This window comes from Choloepus didactylus, chromosome 15 (genome assembly GCF_015220235.1).
Source record: "Choloepus didactylus isolate mChoDid1 chromosome 15, mChoDid1.pri, whole genome shotgun sequence".
NCBI lineage: Eukaryota > Metazoa > Chordata > Mammalia > Pilosa > Megalonychidae > Choloepus > Choloepus didactylus.
Window position 1 is genome coordinate 5967809 of NC_051321.1, and position 22601 is coordinate 5990409.

Here is a 22601-nt window from a genome sequence, read left to right on the forward strand (position 1 = left end):
GACATGAAGCCAAGGTAGACCACTGGCCAGAGAAGGAAACATTGGGCAGAGCAACAAGGGGTTTAAATTTAACATCTCAAGTCTGTAACAATCTCATTTGCTTTGATACCAACTTAACTTCATAGTATACACAAACTATTTTCCTATACCCCTCTGTCCCCCCACCTTTTTGAAGTTCTTGTCAAAAATTATGTTTATCCTTTATGAATCCAAAACTGCTGATTTCTCATTAGATATTTTGCATTTGTCTTTTAGATCCTGTAGGAATAAAAAGTGGAGTTACAAACCAAAACACAATAATACTGGCATTTATATTTACCCCTGTCATTACCCTTACTGGAGATCTTTATGTCCTCATGTGGTTTCTATCTGTTGCCTACAGTCCTTTCTTTTCAACCTGCAGAGCTCTCTTTAGTTTCTCTTGTAGGATTGTTCTAGTGGTGACATACTCCCTTTGCTTTTGTTTATCTGACAATTTCTTAATTTCTCACTTATTTTTGAAAGACAATTTTGCCAGATATAGAGTTCTTGGCTGTCAGTACTTTCACTTTCGCACTTTAAAAATGTCTCCACACTGCCTTCTTGCCTCCATGGTTTCCAACAAGAAATTGGCACTTCATCTTATTGACGCTCTCTTGGATGGGACATGCTGCTTCTCTCTTGTGGTTTTCAGAATTCTCTCTTTATCTTTGCCATTCAACAATTTGATTATAATATGTTGCATCATGGATCTATTTGCGTGTATCCTGTTTGGAATTCACTGAGCATTTTGGATGTGTATATTTATGTCTTTTGTTAAATTTGGGAAGTTTTCAGCTATTATTTCTTTGAATATTCTCTCTGTCCCTTTCTCTCTTTTCCTTCTGGGATTCCCACAATGTATACTGGTGCTTGATGGTGACCCACAGGTTCCTGAGGCTCTGTTCACTTTTCTTCATTCATTCCTCTTTCTGCTCCTCAGACTGGATGATTTCAATTGTCTTATTTTCAATTTCACTGATTCTTTCTTCTGCCAGCTGCAATCTGCTGTTGAACCCTGTGCTGGTTTGTATATATCGTGTCCCCCAGAAAAAGCCATGTTCTCTGATGCAGTTTTGTGGGGACAGACTTATTAGCGTGGATTAGGTTGGAAACTATTGGTTCAGTATCTCCATGGAGGTCTGGCCATGCCCATTCAGCGTGGGCCTTGATTAGTTCACTGGAGCTCTCTAAAAGCTCAGACAGGAAGGGGCTCATAGCTAGCTGGAGCTGAGACAGACACTTTGAAGATGGCCATTGGAAGCTGATGCAGACATTTTGGAGAACGCCATTTTGAAATGCAACCTGGGAGCAAAGGACAAGCAGATGCCAGCCACATGCCTTCCCAGCTAACAGACATTTTCCGGACACCATTGGCCATCCTCCAGTGAAGGTACCCGATTGCTGATGTGTTACCTTGGACACTTTATGGCCTTAAGACTGTAACTGTGTAACCAAATAGACCCCCTTTTATAAAAGCCAATCCATTTCTGGTATTTTGCATTCTGGCAGCATTAGTAAACTGGAACAAACCCCTCTAAGGAATTTTTTAATTTCCATTACTGTGGTCTTCAGTTCTGTTTGCTTCCTTTTTATAACTTCCATTTTCTCCTTATTTATAAAATCTTTGTGTTCATCTATCATTTTCTTGATTTCCTTTAGTTCTTTGTCATGTTTTTCTTTAGCTCTTTAGGACCACCTTTTGAGATTACCTTGTCTGTATGTCTCAGGTCTGATCCTCCTCCTTGATTATTTCTAATGCTTTAATTTTTTTCCTTTGCCTGGGCCATCACTTCCTGTATCTTTGTATGTTTTGTAATCTTCTGTTTAAACCTGGACAGTTTGATGTTTCAATGTGTCGTTGCTGGAATTTAGACTCTGGGGCATCTGTTCCTCAAGCTAGTATAACTAGTGTTAAGACAGAGCTTTCCTTGAATGCCAGAAGCTAATAATAAAAAAAAGAAAAATGGAAAAGACTTTTCTCTGTCCTTACAGATTGACCTGTGAGAATGCCGTCCTTCAGAGCTTATCCATGCAATGACTTTAGAGAATAGCTTGAGGCCAAAGTGAATGAACTTTCCTGATCCTTTCTGCATGTGTCTTTTCTTGGACATACATGTGTGGCCCTGGAAATTTCCCCCATTTACGTGGATATGAATGCCCCTCTTCCCTAAGAGACAGTTTCCTCACGGTCCCGGGTACTGCACTGTATGTCCTACAGACGGTAATTCATTGCCCCAGGCAGCCACTTGACTGCTCACTCAGAATGTTCTATAGTAGAGCTCTGTGAAACACCTCCTACATGCAGGGTAAGTTCTGGGATGGTGAGTCTCTCAGGCCCCCACTAGACAGATTGGGCCAGACATACATGCTCCCAACATGTGGGCAAGGGTTACTCTTTTCCCTCTGGAACTGGGTCCGGGGATCTGCCCTGGGAGCGTGGGCAGGCTCCATGCTAGGCTAGTGTAGGGTGGGGAAGGGGCTGGCCTGGGCACCATGAGATCCTACTGCTTTTAAGGAGTCTTTTTTTTTCGGTTCATAAGTCACCCTGTTGTTGTAGTCCTTTAACTGTTTCCTGGAGCTTTGAGAAAGACGTTTCTGCCAGTTCTTGCTGGTTGTCCATGGCTTCTCTGGGGCATCAGAGCCCTGAAGCATCTCACTCCACCATCTTGATTGGGGTGGAGCCTTTGTCTTTAATTCTGAGCATTCTTCCCCTAAGGTGGCAGAACCAAAGGGACATTCGAAGAAAGAAGAGCTGTGATCAGTGGACACACCGCCCCTGCTCAGTTGCTAACTGAGCTTTCCCTGTAGGCCATTAAGCCCTAAGAAGTCTTCATATCAAAGAATGCTTATTTCTCCAAGGTTCTAGAAAAAAAATTGGACGATCTTGATACTTCTTTTCCAAAATAGTTGCTTCCCCTTCCAAAGTTTGCTTTTTATGTGAAAAAGGCAGTGAGAACCCATGGATATCATCTGTGTTCCCTGCAGAGAATCTGAAAATACCTGGGTGCTTAAAAATAACCCTGCATTTTGCAGATAGCTTCTTATACGATATTAAGTGCCCTCCTCTCCAACGCAAGTGTTCCTAATGCTAAATTAGCTGTTAACAAGTATTTTTAAATAGTATAATTTATGCTAATTCAAAAATATTCCCCTTCCCAAACTGTTACTTTTACCTCCCAAATTGCTCTCCTTTTCCATTCACAGTGGAGCTGTCAGGCACTGTGATCAAGCATCTTTCGGAGGGGCCTCTGGATTCCCACTTGTTTCCACGTGTGGTTTCCACAGATGCGTGTCCACATCTTGCCTCAGCACTCTGTGGTGAGAATGGTTTTGTGTGCTTAGTCCTACAGCACTGGAGTGATCTGCTGTGATCCATCAGGAAGATGAAGACACATGGGCAGCAGGGATTGGTGCTTATGGCACTGAGGATACGCTAGCATGTCTTGCAAAGATCAGGGCAGTGATGGATTCATCCTTTTCTGCCTGAGCTGAGCCAGGATGAAGTGGGCTCCAGTCTCACTCGCTGCCCCTCCTGAGGCTCCGTCTCTCACCTGTGTGGCCCCAGAAAGAATATCATAGATTCTAACAGTGAGGAAGCAAACCTAAAGCTAACTGCTACTTTTGGGGACTTTCTGCTTCCACTGAGAAACCGTGGTCTTACCTTTCCTTGCCCTCCAGTCTTTCGCAGGTGGAGAGCTCCCACCTGCCCCTCACCTGGGGGGGACTGGTCACATCTCCCTCCTATGCATTTGGCATGAAACCCAAATTCCATGCTGTGGACCACAGGGTCATCTGTGGCCTGGCCCCTGCCAAGTTTGCTGCCTGTGGCTTCGATCTCTCCCGCTTCTGCTCACACCCAGGCTCCATCAGTTTTCCTTCTGTTTCTCGGGTATCTGCACATGATTCCGAGCCCAGGCCTGTGAGCTTGCCACGCTGCCCTGGATTCCCCCCTAGCTTGCTTCTTTCCACAGCTCAATTCCCAGATCAGATATGGCCACCTGAGACTCTCCCAGATCCCAGACCTAGCCCTGCCATGTTTCCAGTGATGACTTGTTTTCTTTCAAGTTTCTCTCAACATGAAATTGCTTTCCTTGTTTACTTGAATAGCATGTGTCTTCGCCCACAGGGATATAAGAGACTTTGTCTGTGTTGCTCACACTGTGTCCCCAGAGCCTAGAACTCTGCCTGGCCCTGTTAGGAACACCTTAAATATTTGCTAAATCCCTGAAAGAACTTCCCATGTTATTGCCTTCCCAAAGCTCCCAAGATAGGGACTCACTCTCGCTTCTTTTCAGTTCCACAGTGGAGACTTCACAGAAGCACCAGGACATCCATAGTCAGTTTAGTTTACACTGAGCCCTTAAAGTGCCTACAAAAACCAGCTTGGGGCATGGCCAGATTTCCTGAGGCCGTTGAAAATGGCATCATTCTTCCCTGAAGAGAAGGGTGTTTCAAAAGTCAGGAAAATCAATGGTATTCTCAGCGCTAGTACAGTACAATTTTTTTTTCCTGAATCATTTGAAAGTAAGTTGTCTACCTGATATCGCATTGTCCCCCATGGTTTAGTGTGGTTTTTCTATTAAACAAGGACACTCTTCCATAGTATAACCATCAAAATCAGAAATTAACACTGACACATCACTACCTTCTAATTCTAAGACCCATCCAAGTTTTGCCAATTGTCTCAATAATGTCCACTGTAGCAAAAGGATCCAGTTCGGAATCACATGTGCAATACTTGTCATGTTTCTTTAGTCACTGTTAATCTGGAATAGGTCCTAAATCATTCTTTGACTTCCAATCCACTTTTGAAGATTATAGGCTATTTTTTAATAACAGCTTTATTGAGATATAATTCACCAAGCATAAAATTTGCCCTTTTAAAGTATCCAATTTAGTGGTTTTTGGCATATTTACAGATGGTATATTCACCACCACCACTATCTAATTTTGGCACATTTTCGTCATGTCTTTTGAGATCTGAAGGATGGTCTGTAGTGGCTTGGAGCTATGTGTACCCCAGAAAAACATGTTCTTAAACCTATTCCATTCCTGTGGGTGTGGGCCTATTGTAAATAAGATCCCTTCAAGAGTGGGCATCAGACACAGAGAAAAGCCAGAGGGTGCAGCCAGAAGCGGAAAGTCAAGGAAACTCAGAAGGAAAAGAAGCCAGGAGAGGCCGCCCGTGTGCACTGACATGTGACAGAAAAGCTGAGGACCAAGGATGCCGGCAGCCAGCCCCAGAAGTCACAGTCTTCTGGGAGAAGGCATTGTGTTGAAGATGCCTCGATTTTGGACTTCTTCAAGGCTCAAAATCATGAGCCAATGCATTCCCATTTTTAAGATACCCATTGCATGGTATTTGTAGCTTCCTAGAAATGAAACAGCCTCGGAGGATGGAAGACAGCCGGAGGGGCGGGCTGGGGAGGCTGACCAGCCGCGGAAGTGCCGCGCACGGGAAGGACGCCATCTTGGATGCTCCAGAGCCGGGGAAGACTTCCATGTAGACAGAACCGCACCCAAAACATTTTGTCAGATAAGTACTTAATACACATCCCAGTTTTTAATGAAAATGGTGTTTTGTTCATATAATTATTATTTGTGTGTGTGTATAGATTTCTGGGTACTGTTTTTAAAAGTAGCATATATTCTTGTGAGGCAGAGGAAGGTTCTGAGGGCCATCTTTAAATATTAATAACAACAACAACTGGTATTTACTGGGCACTTTCTCTGCACCAGGATAGCTCTTAATATTTTGCCTATATTACCTCATTTAATTCACACGCGATCCCTGTAAGATGTGTACTAGTATTGCCCCATTTTGCAAGAAGCTGAAGCACAGAGAATTTATATACCTTGTGAAAAGTCACAGTAAGTGACAGAGCCGGGCTGTGACCCAGGCTGGAGAGAGGAGGCCACAGGCAAAGAGAGAGGCCTGGAGCCTGAGTGAGTGAGGAGACGGAGAGGCCCAGTCGGTCACCAGCAGAGGCTCCAGCTACACGGTGAGTCCATCGTGGAGGCTCCAGCCCCTGTGGAGCTCCCAGCTGTACGTAGCCATGTGGGTGACCCCAGTGGAAAAAAAGGATTGCCCAGATGAATTCCAGACCCACAAAACAGTGAGTGATCAAATGTTTATGGTTATAAACCATCATGTTCTGGGGTGGCTTGTTATGTGGCAATAGAAAATGAAGGCAGTGACGATGTGAATTGGTTCGTGTCATCATCATTTGACCCCTGAAGAGACAACCGACCAGAGGGGCCAAGTGAGTTCTACTCCAGGTGTTGCTACTCTAAACTCACCTCTTCCTGCCCAAATGCCAGTTTACTCAAGGAGTTGTCGATCCTTGTCTTTTGTGTGTGTAGATTTAGTCATATCCATTGTTGTTTTGAATATTGCATTGTACTCTTTGCCCAGGGTTGAAACTAATTCACCGGTATTCTCAAAATGAGCTTAGCTGCACATCACACTTCAAGGTAGCACCTGACGCCCCCCCTTCAGGTGTGGGACCACTGCACTTGGGCAGTCGTAACGACGTGGAAGGGGCACCAGCTTCCTTGTGTTGGTGAGACAGACAGGGTGCATCAATTTTCGTTCATGGGGTGCAAAAGGATTATTGGTCCAACTGATTTACTGTTAACATTTTTCTGGGCCATCACCAATTAAACAGTACATGATTAATTAATTCAAATAAGGTAGATTACAAAAAATTGGCCAAACTTCCCAGATTTAAAAAGTAAGTGAAATATTAAAAATAGAAATAAAACTAAAAAGCAAAAGCTAAAACCCAGCTAAACCAATAGACTTCTGTGAACATGAAACATAAAGTCTGAGACTATAAAAGAATACAGAGCAGAAGATAATGAAATCTATAATTAAATAGATCAAATCTTTACATGAAATCATAATCTTAGAATTGAATAGAAATTAATTTCTTTAAATACCAGGAAGCAATCTTCAAGCACCAAAGGTGTTTTTTAAATAAGCAAAAGAAAACTTTTCCACTTATTAAGTATAGTTTTTGTACTACCTACTTTTAATAAAGATTTGAGGACAGCACATATTAATCTTGTCAGTTAAAATAAAGATAGATTTTTAATGGGCCGGAAAGAATTGGAAAGTCTAAAGAAAATCAAATTTAACTGAATGTGTGAGAGCTAAATTTAACTTTGAACTTCCTATCAACCAAAGCAAACTACACCATGTAAGAACCCCACATTCTTGTTCTAGAATATGCGTTCTCAATGAAGCAATGCTTCCACCAAGGGGGTGAAAATTCTTAGGGGGCAAAAATATCTTACTGTTGTAATTATAAAAACATAGACACACATTGAATGCAATCATTATCAAAATTCTAACAGCGCTTCTTTTTTCGCCAGAAATGGAAAATCTGATCCTCAAATTCATGCGGCATTGCAAGAGGCCCCCCAAAACCAAAACCACCTTGACACAGAGGGGTTTAATTAGAGGAGTCATGCTTCCTGGTTCAAAACTTACTACAAAAAGCTATAGTAATCAAAACAATGTGATACTGGCATAAAGAGAGACATGTAGATCAATAGAATAGAATTAAGAGTCCAGAAATAATATTTTTGGCCAATCTATTTTTGACAAGGGTGCCAAGTTCATTCAGTGGGGAAATAATAGTGTCATCAATGAATGGTACTGAACAACTGGATATGTACAAACAGTACAATGAAGTTGGGCCCCATCTCACACCACAGAAAACAATGAACTCAAAATGGATCAAAGATGTAAATATGTTACCACAATAAAATTTTAAACAAGTATTTTTAAAAAAGACAATAAGCAACATGGAAAAAAGGGATAGATACACCTGAAGTACATAAACAGTTATTCAGGATACCTATAGTAATAGCTCATGGTAGGAGTTGATTATAAAAAAATATCTTAAAAGGCTTCTTTGAGATACAATAATGAAAAAAAACAACTGAGAAACAGTCTTTCAGAGGAAAAGGAACATATCCTTACACCTAGTGAGATAATTTTTTCCCTCTGTAAACTCATTCCAGAAGGAATGTATCAAGAAGACTTTTGATGATAGAGAGATCAGTTTCTTCTTGATTATTATAGTTTTGCAGTACTATCCTTGATTTAAAAGGTGAGGAAGTTTTGTGTCTGCATAAAGAGTTTGAGAGGATCACTCATTTGTAAATCTATTAACATATTTATAATTTACATTAACAAATACCCACAATCTTTTAGTCATCTTCACTCTTATCTTCCTAACTCTGATCTGTGCCCTCTGCGTACTTTCTAGAGACCAGCTGGGGATGCTCAGTGGTGGTGGGAGGGGATGGGGTGGGGTTCCAATTAGGGAGGTGTAGGTGGGATTAGCCAGGGAAATTTTCTGGAGGTGGTCGGGGTGCAGTGGGAGCACTAGAAACCAGATGCCATTCTGGAATAAAAATCTACCACTTTCCATGGGGCCAGGAGCTATTCTTACCATTTCTGGTAGCAGCTTATGCAAGGCAAAACGCTGGTTATCCAAAAATTACACACCGCTGCGGGTGAGCGCTCACATGCTCTCCCGGGCTCGTGTGCAATGTGCTTATTTTAGGATGGTGGATAATATCCAGTTTTTAAAATACTCAACGGAGGGTGAATATTTATCTTGGTGGAAGAGCAAGGATGTGTGAAAAAAAAAAATCCACATTCACATGTGCCTAAAATTTCTTGGTGGTGGACTAGCCTTTTACAATAAATATGAATAAACTGGGGGAAAGCTATTGAGGAGAGAAAGCCTCAGGGTTTTGTGGGGTCTGCAGCAGCAGCCTCCTCCTGACCTGGTTGGAGGGGGAGACGGCACACTGCTGGAGTCTAGAGGACTGTGTTTAGAAAGAACATGGGAGACAGAGGTTGACAGGGAAAAAGCATGCTTTTGACTTGCTTCTGGTCCCCTAGGATCCAGCCTGGTAGGGCCCCAGAGAAAGCTCTGAAGTCCTGATGCTACTCGAGTTAAATCACACACCCAGTCAACCAAACCCTTTCTCACATTAGCAGCCTAAAAGGAAGGCCAAAAAGTCAAAGGAGCCCCTGGGGTTGGGTTAGAGGGATAAAGCTTCCGAGAGCATCTGGCTCGGCTCTGGTCTACAAGCACCTGCAGACACGCGTGGTTACAGATGTGGTTGCTTTCTATTGGGTTCCAGATCAGAGACGTCAAATCACATGATTAAAAACTATGTGGAGGAAGACGTGTGCATGTAGAAACGTGGGTCACAAAGCTCTTTAAGAAAGCAAAAGAGTAACAGCAGCATTGCATTTCACATGAAAGGCTAAAACAAACTGCATCAGACACTGCGAGTCTTTTTAAATAACGTTTTATTTTTCATTGTCAATGATTAACTTTTGAACCTACTATCAGAGTAACATGATTATAGTGAATAAAAAAATATAGATGACAGAATAAAAACATTAGGTTATACAAAGTTAGTTTTATAAATCATTGTCCAACATGTTCAAGATTTTGGGGCCCTGAAAAACAATTTTTTTTTTAACATTCCCATAGTTAAAAAATTAAGAACACATATTGAGAATCATTTGTGGATGCCTATGACAATAAAAGGAAGGACCACAACAGTTAAAACAAGTTCCAAGAACCATCATATATACAAATTTCTGTACAGAATGAGAACAAAAAGAACTCACCCAATTAAAACCATCTCTTGTGGTATACGTACTCTTTTTTTAAAAAGAAAGAAAATTTATCTTCCTATACTCATATTTATTTTTCCATTTGATCCAGTATTTTTAATGGTGTTTCCACTCCATAAATTAGTAAACTGTTCAGTAGCTGAGAAAGATCCTATTTTAAATTATACCAAAAGAAATCAGGAACTTCCCTGAAAGGGTTGACTTTAATTGCCTGATGAAGGTTGAAGACACAGTCAACAAGAAAAGTCATGCTCATCGGTTGCAACCAGGAGGAGGCTGAAACAACATCCTGGGAGAGTAATCTGGGGTTTTGGCCTGTAGCAGAGAAAACGAGGATTCTTTAGCTCAGGTACTACACATCCTTCTCAGGGATGGTGTCCCAACCTCACCTACTCTGCTAAACTCAGATCAATTGAGCTCTTTGTTAACAGAAATCATTTGGCACTAAAAGAAAAGACTCTGGGGCAAGACTTGGCTCTCTCAAGACTGACTCATCGAGGCCCCAACTCTGAGGGACATGACTGTGCATGCTAGCCCCATGCCAACCTGCTCGGCCATGCGCAGGGCTGCTCACTCCGTGGTCAGAAATGAACTTCCTTTAAGGGAAAGCAGTCGCGCTAAATGTTAGACGTTGCAGGCCCAATGAGGTAACCAGCAGACGGAGGAAGACGCAGTGGGAGAGGACAGATGACAGCTTGCTCTTCTGAGGCCCCCTGCTCTTTCACTGCACAATCCCAGAGTCCACTGATGCCTGCTTGCGGGTCGTCTTTGGCGGAGGTGGAGGCGGAGTCTTGCTGGGCAGCGGGGGTGGAAGATGCTAGAAAATACGAACATAAGGAAGACATCACGTTACTTGTGCTCTGTCAGAAAGGAACCGACTCTACAGGTGGGTCAGAGCCAGCCCTGCCGCGAGGATGGAGAGCTGACCAGCACTGCCTCTGCACGGGAAAGGCCCTCTCCAGTGACGTGGGGTCTGCTCTGCTTGGCTCTGAGCAGGACTGGGCTGCTGGCAGTGGTGGACCTGTCCTTAGTCTCTGACTAACTGCCCTGCACAAAGTCTTGCATGCCTGAGAAGTGTCACCACTGCTCTTTGTGAAGCTCTTTTACATCAACATGCTCTTGATCCCCAAGTGCCCATCAATGGATGGATGGACAAACAAGATGTGGTACATACACACCATGGAATACCATTAAGCCAGAAAAAGGAATGAAATACTGACACATACTACAACGTGGATGAAAACATGATGCTAAGTGAAATAAGCTGGACACAAAAAGCCACATATTGTACAATTCCTATTATAAGAAAGGCCCAGGAAGCAGACTGGTGTTAGCACAGGGGCTTAATGGGCACAGGGGCTCCTCTGCGGGTGAGGAAAATGTTTTGGAACCAGACAGAGGTGGTGCTGGCTCAACATGGTGAATATACTAAATGCTACCGAATTGCATCCTTTAAAATAGTTCATTTTATTTTATGGGAATTGCAACTCAATTTGGAAAAAAAAAAAAAAAAAGATGCAATTGATCTAGGGGCCTCTGGAACCTGATGGTTCCAGAAACGGGCAGGTTAAGTGATTGAGAACAAGTGAAAATGGGCAAAGCAGGACCCAGAGCCACCAGGCCACCTGGCACTGGGAGAGCTGAGCCTTTTCCATGAGGATCCAGGCCCTTCCCACCTGCCCAGGTTAGGGGGAGGCTGAAAGTCTTCAGAGAGAAAAAAATCTCTTCCCCCACTTTAGAAAGAGTCACTCTCACATACAACAGCTCACATGGGGGCAGCTCTTTGTTGAGGGGCTTGGCCCTTAGAGCATCTTGGGGGGAGGAGACTAACATAGCAATACAGTGTGGCTTCCTGTTCTCCCAGATCTCAGGCTCCAGGAGCAGGAGGGGACGAGTGGCCTTGGCCTCACAGGTGGGACAGGCAGGTGTACCTGGAGGGGCAGTGCTGGAGACAGGCCTGGAGGCACAGAGGGATTCGGCAGGGGAAAACGGGTTGGAAAAATGGGTCCTGGGCACAGAACCCTGAGTGGGCACAGCCTGCGGATGAGGTGGGCCTGGTGACACCCCCACCAGCGAGGAAGGGTTGGGCCCTCAGCTGAACCAGCAGGGCCCTGTGGAGAAGGAAGTGTTTGCACACACATCCTGAAGGGACATCAGTCCAGGGGTGGGAAAGGAGGCCCTGGGCCTTGGAGCCAGGGAAGGGCACGAGCCAGCTTGGGTTTTGGGCTGTGCATTTGGAGCAAGCAGGTGGTAGAGGGGCCGCCAGGTGGGGTCTGCAGGTGCCTGAGATGAAAGTCAGGGGATGGGGCCTCGAAGAGGGTGGGGTCTGGATGACAAAACCTCTTCTGCTGGGGATGCTGTAGGCTCGGCGTGGGGTGGGGGAGAGGGTGGCCATCAGGGTCCCAAGGGAAAGTTAACCGAACCTAGGAAAGCAGAAGCGGCTGGTGGAGGGGATGCAGCGGGGAGGCGGAGGGCAGAGACATTGGGTTTAATCTTGGATGCATTCAGTTGAAGGAGCCCATGGCACGGTCACTAGCAAATGTTCAAAAGATAATTGAAAACTCATTTTGGAGCTTGGTGGAGAAGCCAAGGGTGAGCGAGGAAAAGGTGGGAGCCCTGGCCTGACGGAGATGTCAGTCACAGCTGGGGGCGAGAGGATGAGATAGAAGTGGGGGGACAGGGCCAATGAGGAACGGGAGGGGGACGAGGGACAGGAGGGGATGAGGAGAAGAGGCAGGACCAGAGTGGGGTGTCCCATTAAGCAACTCTACGTGATCCAGTTTAGGTACCCAAAATTTATTAAATGAGGTTTATTTTCTTTTTTCTAATTCAGATGATTTGTTCCCAATTCAGTCTCACTAGGAAGATTCTGCTGCAGTGAACTCACAAGAAACACACCTTTATGGAAGCTTGATGTGCATGTTGACGTTTTCCTTTAAAGGAGAGGAGCCACCATTGAGTGCCTGCTGTGTGCAGGCGCAGAGTGGGCTCCTATTAAGTACTAGCCGCACGTTATCTCAGCTGAAGGAAATCGAGGCTCAGGGAGGGCAGTTCACCTGGTCAAGGTCACACAGCCAGCAAGTGGCAGAGCCAGGATTCAAGCCAGGATCTCCTCCCACCCTGGCATCCTGGCTCCCCCAGATGGCAGGAGTAACCCCTCACTGCACTGTGCACGGCTGTGTGCAGGAAACCCTGACATGCGCCAGGACAGAATCTCAACAAGGCATCAGCCATGTTTCGCAACACAATTCAAAAGAAATTATCTTACAAGGATCTGGTAATAATGTTTGCAATGGGGAAAAAAAGTAAGGGATGGGGTGGGTGGTGGGATCTCTATTGGGAGGGAGAACTGCTTTTCACCCTATACTCTTTGGTACAATTTGAGTGTTTTTTTACTGTGAACATGTATGACTTTTTTTAACTTAAAAAGTATGTTGCTTAATAGAAAATGTTTCTACTACAATGATGGCTCATTATTCAAGAAAATTCATGAAACAAGGAGTTTAATTGTCACTCCTCTTGTGGATCACCTGAGGATTAGATTAGATTGGATTACTAAAAATCAATTTTTTTAAAGATGTGAAATGGTGTATTTCCAAAGAGTTAAGTCAGTTTGAGAAGATTAAAAAAATAATAAAAGACAGACCCAGGAAACTCAAGGACACTGCGGGCTCGCTCACTGCCTGAATTGGAAACGATTTGGCTTCTCTGCTGCATCTATGGCAGTGAGGGACAAATACACAACTCATGTTTGAGCACTTCTCTCGCCCCACCCCCATTTGAGTCGCAGGTTCAATACAGACAAAAACCTCCCTTGGCTTCTTGGTTTCTCAAAACTGTTGTGCATGCTTGCATCCCTTTAGATCCTGGTTTGAGGGTTTCTGGCTGCCCTCTCCTCATCCATCTTTCCAACATTTTCTGCACTGCTGCTGGCCGGACCACAAACCACAGGGAATGAACGAGAAGGTGCAGCAGTTTCAGCTCTAAGGCTGAGGCTCCTGCTTCAGGGACTTCCCAATAAAACTGTCCTGAGGGGCCATTCTAATCTTTCCCTGGGAGGCAGTAATGGTGAGAACGAGGCTGCATTTTATGAGTGCTTGCCTGTGCAGCCCTGCAGTTTTAAGTTTCTGACATGTGCACAGGACTCTGACAGAGGAGCTGTTATTAACTCCCTTTTTCAGATGAGGAAGCCAAAAGGTGCAAGGGCTGGCCTTCTTACCACCCGCTCTTCAGGTCATTCATTCATTCAACACATTCCTACTCAGGGCCAGCACCGTGTTTGGCACTATAATACACGCACATCTGAATGCCCCTGCATGTGTCTGGAAGGCCATTTGATGGTTTTGAAACCACTAGTTATGAGACTGGGGCCTTGCACCCAGTGCATATGTGGAAACTGTGCACTGACTAGCAAAACATGGACGGCTTCCCTGCATCTCAGGCACTGTCTCTGGAACTTCCAAAGTGGTACAGTACTGAGCAGGCTTTCCTGTGTGTTTTATTTGCACACTAAAATATCCAAGGTACTTCTGAAGCAGGCACAGCAAGGGGGTTGGGGAGGCAGCGGCAGCTCAGGGGAGCTTCCAGGGCTGGATGTCAGCAACCCGGCGGGCTGGACTGATTAATGCACAAAACTGGTCTGCCCCAGGTCAAACATCCAACACGGTGGGACATCTGCGAAGAACAGGATGAGGATAAACTAGGTTATGCAATAAACACACTCTCTCCTTCTAATGGCTCATGAATCATGTTGGGAAACAACTTCAGGAAGAGATTTTTTACTACCAAACAAAAGAGACCTGGAGTGACCTGTGTGAGCTTTGGAAAATGATGCCAGCTCATGGAGCCTCTGTCTCTTCATCTGTGAAATGGGAATATCACTTCCTGGCAGGATTATTGACAAGATGAGGTGAGACTAAATGGTCAAAGTGCCAGCACTGAGCAGGACAACTGCAGATAGTAACTCCTTCTTCTTCCTTCTCTAAAAGTGCCTGAGAGCAGGGATAAGCAAACTTTATTTGCAAAGGGCCAGAGAGTAAATATTTTCAGCTTTGTGGGCCAACCAGTCTCTGCCACAACCACTCGACTCTGCTGTTTGGCTGGAAACAGTCACAGCCAATCTGGAAAGAAATGGGCATGGCTATGTTGCAATGACACTTTATTTACACAAACAGGCAGTGGGCTGGATTTAAACAACAGAACGGTAGTTTGCCAACCCCTGCCTTAGAGTCCTGAGAAAGGACATGAATTTATTACTGAACAGATGATAAAAACAAAACCCAAAACAAACAAAAAACCCTGCTTAATGGACTTGAGGGTACAAATGACTGAGGGCAGTTGTCCTATTGTTCTCGATATTCTCTTGCCTGGCAGGACACCCGACACACAGCAGTAGACGCCCTGTAAATATGTGTTGACCAAATATGTAAATGAGCAAATGAGTGAGCAGATGAGTGAGTGGCTGAACAAATGAACAACTGAACAAGTGAATGAGTAAATGAACAAATGAATGAGTAAATGAACAAGTGAGTGAGTGAACAACTGAATCAGTGAAGGAACAATTGAATGAGTGAAAAAATGAATAAATGAATGAGTAAATGAATTAATATTTGAATAAGTGAGTGAATGAGTGAACAAAAGAATGAGTGAATGAAGAGATGAATAGACCTGGATAAATGTGAGTGCACCGTAGGAAGAACTAACTGGAATGAAATCCATAGAATATCATCATCCAACTAAGACAAAGAGTGGATTTTTAAGAGCCTCTCAGTGGAGATACACTGAGTGAGAAAAGAAGTTTAAGCTCAGTGTGAGAAAAGAAGTTTTCAAGGACAAAAGCGTGATACAGTTGTCTCTCACTCATTACCCAAATTTCCTCCTGATTCACAGAGAAGACAAAAGTGACTTAGGGCTTAACACAACCTAGGGAGGAGAATAAATGTGGAAAAATAGATTTAGAGGCTATAAAAAGGGAAGTAAAAGAAAAAAATCAACTCACGTCTTTTTAAGGTTGATAGGGATGGTTAAAAGAAACACTCATTTGGGGTCTGATTACGTGGCCTGTTGGTCACCACGTGAAAGCCACATTGACAGAGCAGTGGGGAGCAGCTGAGGAGCAGGCCAACGGGGTCTGATAGAAACGAGATGCTGTAGATTCCCTTTGTGCCAAAAATGAGAACGTCAGGCTTATCACTATTAAGCACAATGATAGCCCAGATTACTGGTCTTAGAGCCGTTTTCTAGGAAATGACAGCTTGAGGTGGAAACCCCTAGAGATGGAGTTGGCTACAGGGCTGAGGTCGATCAACGAGTGACAGGAGGGGGATCAATCAGCCCCCATGGTGGATGCACGATCACTGTCCGAAATCGGCCCTAGGGCCTGAGCTAAGGAGGCACCCCTGGAAGCACGAGTGCTACCCACGGATTGTGAAATACTGACCTTGGCCACGTACCCGAGCACACTCTCAACCTGCAAGTAAATTCAACAAGAAAGAAACAGCAAGGAGAGTCGGACAATTGATCTAGCTGAACGTACAACCCTTTAGAAACTGGGCCCAAGCTAGGATGTGTTTAGTCCCTTACTCAATCAATGGCACATGTCATCAGTAACCTGGAATGATGTCCTTGGGGGTGTGTCAAAGAATCTGAGACGATAAAAATGTTACCCCTGAGCTGATTTGTAGCAAAAACGGGCTTGGTTGTACTTCCAAGCTCAGAATTTTCAGTTTACTGGGGAAGGGAGGCCTGGGAACATTCCTATGTTTCTAGAAGCTCAGGTAAGAAAACAAAGATGTGATCCATTGCTACCCTGTGAGGATGACAACACACGACCCAGGCCAATGTCCTGAGCTCTTCGCTGGACTCGCTGCCTTTCCATCGTCTCAAGGAACCAACTTGGCTCCGGAGAAGGCTCTTCCCAGGGCCCCTCGGCCCTTCTGCAGGGACAGTTCCCCACTGTGGCACCTCTAGGGGGAGAGGGTGTTTAAAAGGCACTGGGGCATCAGAAGAACACCCCTTCCCTTCAATATCAAAGATTAAGTCCCATGCTTGTATTGTTTTCTTATACAAAAGGAATAATAAAAAAGAAAGCAGTGTGGCAGCTACAGAGGTGGGGAAAAAGGCCACAGGGAGTTCCTGCTAAATGAGTATGAGTTTTGGTTTGAGAGGATGAAAACAGTCTGGAAATAGACAGTAAGAGTTACACAGTATTTATTGTCAATGTACTTAATGTAAAAGAATTGTCCACTTAAAAGTGGTTAAAGTGATGTTTATGGTTTGTATATCCTAGCACAATGTAAAAATAAATAAATTAATTAAAAATACATATTCTGTAAATAAACACCTCTTTCTTCCATTGTCATACAAGAAGAAAGAAAATAACCTTGCAGAGAATGCAGTGAAAATGTCTCCAGAAAAAAAAAAAAAAAACGAAAAAACAACAAAAAAAACCCCAGAAGAAATGGCACCTGGAATTTATGTCATTTTTTTAAGGGAAAGGAAAGGGAACACCTTGCTATTATGAAAACAAAAACCTGCAGCCATATAACAATCTCATGTCTTCACTGCTCTACAGGAGTTCCGTTTCCATTTAATCACTTTATTGGGGCTGAATAGCAAAAAATATGACCAGATACACAGATATGACCAGGGATAGTTTACTCTTCAGCCCCACCTGATTTAGTTTTTAAGGCTGTGGACACGGCGGCTCGGGGAGCTGAGAGCCTGCATGTGGACCCCCCAGCTGCAGGGGAAACAACCTGGGCCCCCAGCCCTGCGTGGAACCAACCTCTCCAGGTGGTGAGCAGACAGCAGTGAACCAGCCCAGGACCCACAGGGGCAAGTGATCATAACCACAGCCTCCAGAACCAGGAGAGGATGTGCGGGGGATCTGAGAAGAATGCTTCTAGAAATGTCAGCTGCTAACACAGCAGCACTGGTTTAAATGGCTTTTACAAACTTTAAGCTAATATTTGCATTTGTAGGCCGGCCCACAGGCCATTTAGCAGAGTGCATCAGACAGGCTCAGTGACTGACACATGGTTTCCAAGGGGGACCAGCCTCGGAAAGGGGGACCAGTGCTGGAAGGGGTCTAAGCTGAGGCAGGACAGTGGGCTGGAGGAAGGCAGGCCAGCCCCTCCAGACGACCATGGGGGTGCTATCAGGGCTGCTGGACACTGGGATGTGCCCTGTCCTGGGGACCTAACTGCTCCTCCTCTCAGACCCTGGTGAAGGGCCCCCATGCCCACCCAGGAGCTGCCCGGGAGCTGCTGGCATGAGGAGGAAGCCACCGTTCAAAGGCTTCTTGAGGGCAAGATGGTGGACCTCAGCATCTCTCCCACACACAGTGACATTGGCCAACTTCTTAAACGATCAGACAAACACTGAAGTTGCTTCAAGTGGAAGGACTTCCCTGGGGATGACAACTGTTGTGATCCTGAATCCCTCTTTCCCTTCTCCGGAGGCTGAGATGGGAGTGACTTTTTCTATACAGTGGGCACGTAACAGAACCACATGCCAGAGCTCTACTTGCCTTGACATCTTTCCTTGAAATCAAGTCCAACCACAGTGAGACACCACTTCACACCCACGAGCATGGCTATTATTAAACAAATGAAAGATGAGGCGTGTTGGAGAGGCTGTGGAGAAATGGGAACCCTCGTGCATTGCTGGTGGGAACGTGAAATGGTGCAGCTGCTTTGGGGAAGAGCTGGCGGTTCCTTAGAACGTTAAACACAGAACTACTATATGGCCCTGGAATTCTCTCCTAGGTGAACTGAAATCAGGGACTTGAGCAGATTCTTGTACTCCAGTGTTCACAGCAGCATTATTCACAACAGCCAAAAGGTGCAACCAACCCAAGCGTCCACATGAATGGACACGCAAAATGTGGTAGAGGCGTACGATGGGATACTACTCGGCTGTAAAAAGGATGGCATTCTGGTACACGCTGCAACATGGATGAACCATGAAAACATGATGCTAACTGAAAAAAGCCAGACATAAATGGACAAATACTGTAATAAAGTATATAGAGAAAGCCAATTTGTAGAGACAGAAATAGATCAGTGGTTTCCAGGGGCTGGCGGGAGAGGGTAATGAGAACTTCTTGCTTAATGGGCTGAATTTCTATGTTAGAGGAAGTGTGGTAAGGAATGATGGTGATGGTAGAACAACATTGCAAATGTAATTAAAACAGCAAATTTTATGGTATATGTATATTATCACAGTAAAAAAATAAGTTTTAGAAAATCAAACCTAGGTCCATCATGTGGGCTTTCCCACATGCTCACCAGCTCAAAGTAAACACCCTGGTGCGAGGAGAGGGGGCCTGCTTACCCGCTGATGTGGAGGGGGCGGCGGGGGCGGCGGTGAGCCGATCAAATCCTGGCTCTCCATTACATTCCCGTAATCGGCCGCGCTGCCCTTGAGAGGCAGCGGGGGAGGCACGTCGGCCCCTTCCAAGCCGGTCATCCCGTTCAGCTCCAAACCTGGAAGACGAGGATCTCCTTAAAATCACGCTGACGTTCCGAACGAGCGCGAATGTACCTGTGGGGCTCCAGGTTCTCTCTGTGGGCGGCAGAGAAGATGGAAACCCTGGATCCCATAGGGTCACCTGCCAGCGGAGCAGAGAAGGGAAGCCAGGGGTGGAAAACACAGCAGAGGAGCGCCCTTCCAACGGCCAGAAAGAAAAATCTAGAAGGAGAATACCAGCTACCCCAAAGCACCTAAATCTGGAGCTTGAGACGAAGCACCAGTCCACTGTACAAACAGCTCCGCTGACCCCTGAGACCCTTCTGATCTCCAACTCGGGCCCTTCTGCCTCGGTGGCATTTGAACAGCTGGATGTCGCAGTGACAGTCCACAGCTGCTGTTTCAAAGTCCAGCCCCCCAGCAATGACCTGGAGAGCTCAATTAAGTGAAGCATAATAAAGCAGCACACAACCAGCCTCCACCTTTGACATCTCTCTCCACGATGGCAGGAAATCAAGTTCTTAGCACTGGCAGTCCTGGTGGCTGTTGCTTTAAACAAGCCAAGGGGAAGTACCATTGATTTTTAAAGTAAACTGAAAAAAGTGGCGGTTTTCAGACAGAGGAATAATCATTAAGACATGATATTTTCTCAACCCTTGTTGAGACTCCTAGAAATAATTTTTCTTTTCTATTAAAGACAGAAAAATTGATATTTTTACTGATGGGTCTCTTTTAGAGGTTCTTTCCCACTGCCCCCCGCCAAGACCCATCTGATGAAAAAAAACCCTCATTAGGAAAAGGCTTCACAGAAGGAGAATTGTGTGCATTTATGAGGAAGCCTGGCCCTTGAACTGAGGGGAGCGAGAAGATCGTCTCCTCAGGATTGGTGCCTATTTTTAAATATTTTTTAATAATGATTTTAATGGCAATGAGATACCACTTTATACCCACTAGGATGGCTATTATTAAAAAAGAGAAAATGACAAGTGTTGTTGAGGCTGTGGAGAAATTGGAACCCTGATGCATTGCTGGTGGGGATGTAACATGGTGCAGCTGCCATAGGAAAGAGAAGTGGTTCCTCAAAAAGTTAAGTATAGAATTACCATATGACCCAGAATCCCACTGCTAGGTATATATCCCCAAAGAATTGAAAGCAGGAACTTGAACAGATGTTTGCACATGAAAAAGGAACATGATTCAGAGTTGCCAAAAGGTGGAAGCAACCCAAGTGTCCATCAACAGATGGTTAAACAAAATGTGGTCTGGCCATAAATGAAGAATTGAGTTGGCCATCAAAAGGAAGGATGTTCTGCCCCATGTATAACATGGATGAGCCTTGAAGACATTACGCTGAATGAAATAAGCCAGGCATGAAAGGACAAATATTGTATGATATGAAATATCTAGAAGGGGCAAATTCATAGAAAGATCAGCGATTACCAGGAACCAGGAGTTGAGGGGCAGGGGAGCTATTGCTTAATGGGCAGAGTTTCAGTTTGGGATGACGACAAAATTTTGGTAATAGATGGTGATGATGGTAGCACAGCATTGCAAATGTAATTCATGCACTGAATTGTACAGTTTAAAAATGGCTTAAAGTGGCAAATTTTATGTTATATATGTATGCTATTACAATTTAAAAAATGCATCTGCAAATAAACACAACTGTTTTCAGTATTGGTAGGAAAAGTTCATGTGCTAATAGTGTTAAGGATTATGAGACCATCTCCTTCCAGCACTCAGAAAACTCTCTGCTCTTTCCATCAAGCTTCATCCGCTTGCAGGGTCGCTACTGACCCCGTTGCAGCAAGAAGAAAAGGGGGTGCAAAGGACAATTGCTTGTTGCCTTTCACAATCTACTCCCCGTGGTGCACGGCCCTCTCCTGCTTGGGCCCCCTGTTCTCCGGCTACAGGGAGGGGAGTGGGGCTCCTCGGTGCACGGCGGCCGCCCTTAGTCCCTACCACCTGCTTCCAGGAAAATTCCTCCTCTCCTAGTGATGGAAAGCTGGTTACCACTGATGCCGGGCAAAATCTGAAAAACCAGTATATGACCCTTAGCCCTTCCAAACAGCCTGGAAGGCTCCCCCCCCTTCCTGCCTCCTAGACACGGGGAGCCCCCAGGCCCTCGCCAGGCCACGTGCCTTGCAAGTCTCCTTCAAACGCAGGAAGGTTTCTGAGCATGGGACAGACCCCCCACTTATGCCCCGGCACTCAGTGAGCCGAGGACCAGGTTTGCTGAAATCCAGAGCCTATGGCAGGTCCTGAGAGACTCTCACATTAAGTCAAGTGCTTATGGGAACTCTCTCAGGCTGCTGCAAGAGGGGGAGGTGGTTCTAACTTTAGAGACTTCGCTCACGGAGAGTCAAGGGACGACGTCAGGGATTTAAATGTGAAACTGTTCTACTTACTGGACTGCAAGCTGAAGCTGAGCTTGGACCTCGGAGTGACCGGAGGGGGTGTGTGCTGGGAGGACGGAGGTGACGGAGACCCGGAGAAGCGCCTCTCGCTTCCGATGACGCTGATGACCTGGCTCTTCGGTCTCTGGGGCCGCAGGGGACTTATCTAGGCCAGAGGGACAGAGAGAGGACAGTCAGAGCCCCACGACTTCCTCTTCATCTGCACCTTCAGGGTGGGCTACATATAAAGCCACACATTTCTGACCATACATGTACACCCAACAGAGTGGTGTAGGCCATGCAAATGCCCAGTGACAGCAGACCGGGGACCCTCGGGAGGGACAGGAATGGACTAAACGACCTGCTCAGCTCCTGTCACCACCGGGGAGGGCTCATCATTCCTTGGTCTCTTTTGACATGTACATGAAACCCTAGAAACTTGCTGAAGGGGTTTCTGTATTCATTTCTGTTATCGCTTGACCTGTGACCTCCCAAAAGACATTCAAGTCTTACCCTCTGGTGCTGTGAAGACCTTATTTGGAAACAGGGTCTTTGAAGATGTGATTAGTTGAGATGAGGTCAAATGGGATTAGGGTGGGCTCTCATCCAATAGGACTGGTGTCCTCATGAGAAGGGGCGAGGAGACGCAGACAGACGGGAGGATGGCATGTGACAGCTGAGGCAGAGAACTCCGTGGTTGCTGGCAGTCATGGCCAGAAGCCAGGAGAGAGGTGTGAGTGGCCTTCCCTATGGATATCAGAGGAAGCATGGCCCTTCCAACACCTCTGCTTCACACATGTGGCCTCCAGAACGGTGCGAGAATAAATTCCTGTGGTTTTAAGGCCCCCTGTGCTTTGTCACAGCAGCCCCAGGAGACTCAATTTCCCGTTTCTTCTTTCGTGTCACCTTGTTGCTGGGTAGGTGTTCATTTTCTCTATATTTCACAGCATTTTCCCTGATCTTCTCTGATTTTTGAAGTACTTGACTTTTACCATCTAAGCCATTTTCCTGTGTTTGTTACATCAGTGTTTTATTTGTAT

General features: G+C 45.2%; 1 protein-coding gene across 2 annotated transcripts in view; it reads right to left on the reverse strand.

Moving 5' to 3' along the window:
* Positions 1-9372: 9372 nt before the first annotated feature.
* The window catches only part of DOCK1 (dedicator of cytokinesis 1), a 546722-nt gene continuing 533493 nt past the window's right edge, over positions 9373-22601 (reverse strand). For both annotated transcript variants that reach the window (XM_037804943.1, XM_037804942.1), the window contains exons 50-52: positions 21574-21727; positions 19031-19182; positions 9373-10511 (exon numbers count right to left, since the gene is read on the reverse strand). In XM_037804943.1, the coding sequence (XP_037660871.1) occupies positions 10416-10511; positions 19031-19182; positions 21574-21727 (402 nt within the window). In that variant the 3' untranslated portion in view covers positions 9373-10415. The remainder of the gene's footprint in view (positions 10512-19030; positions 19183-21573; positions 21728-22601) is intronic.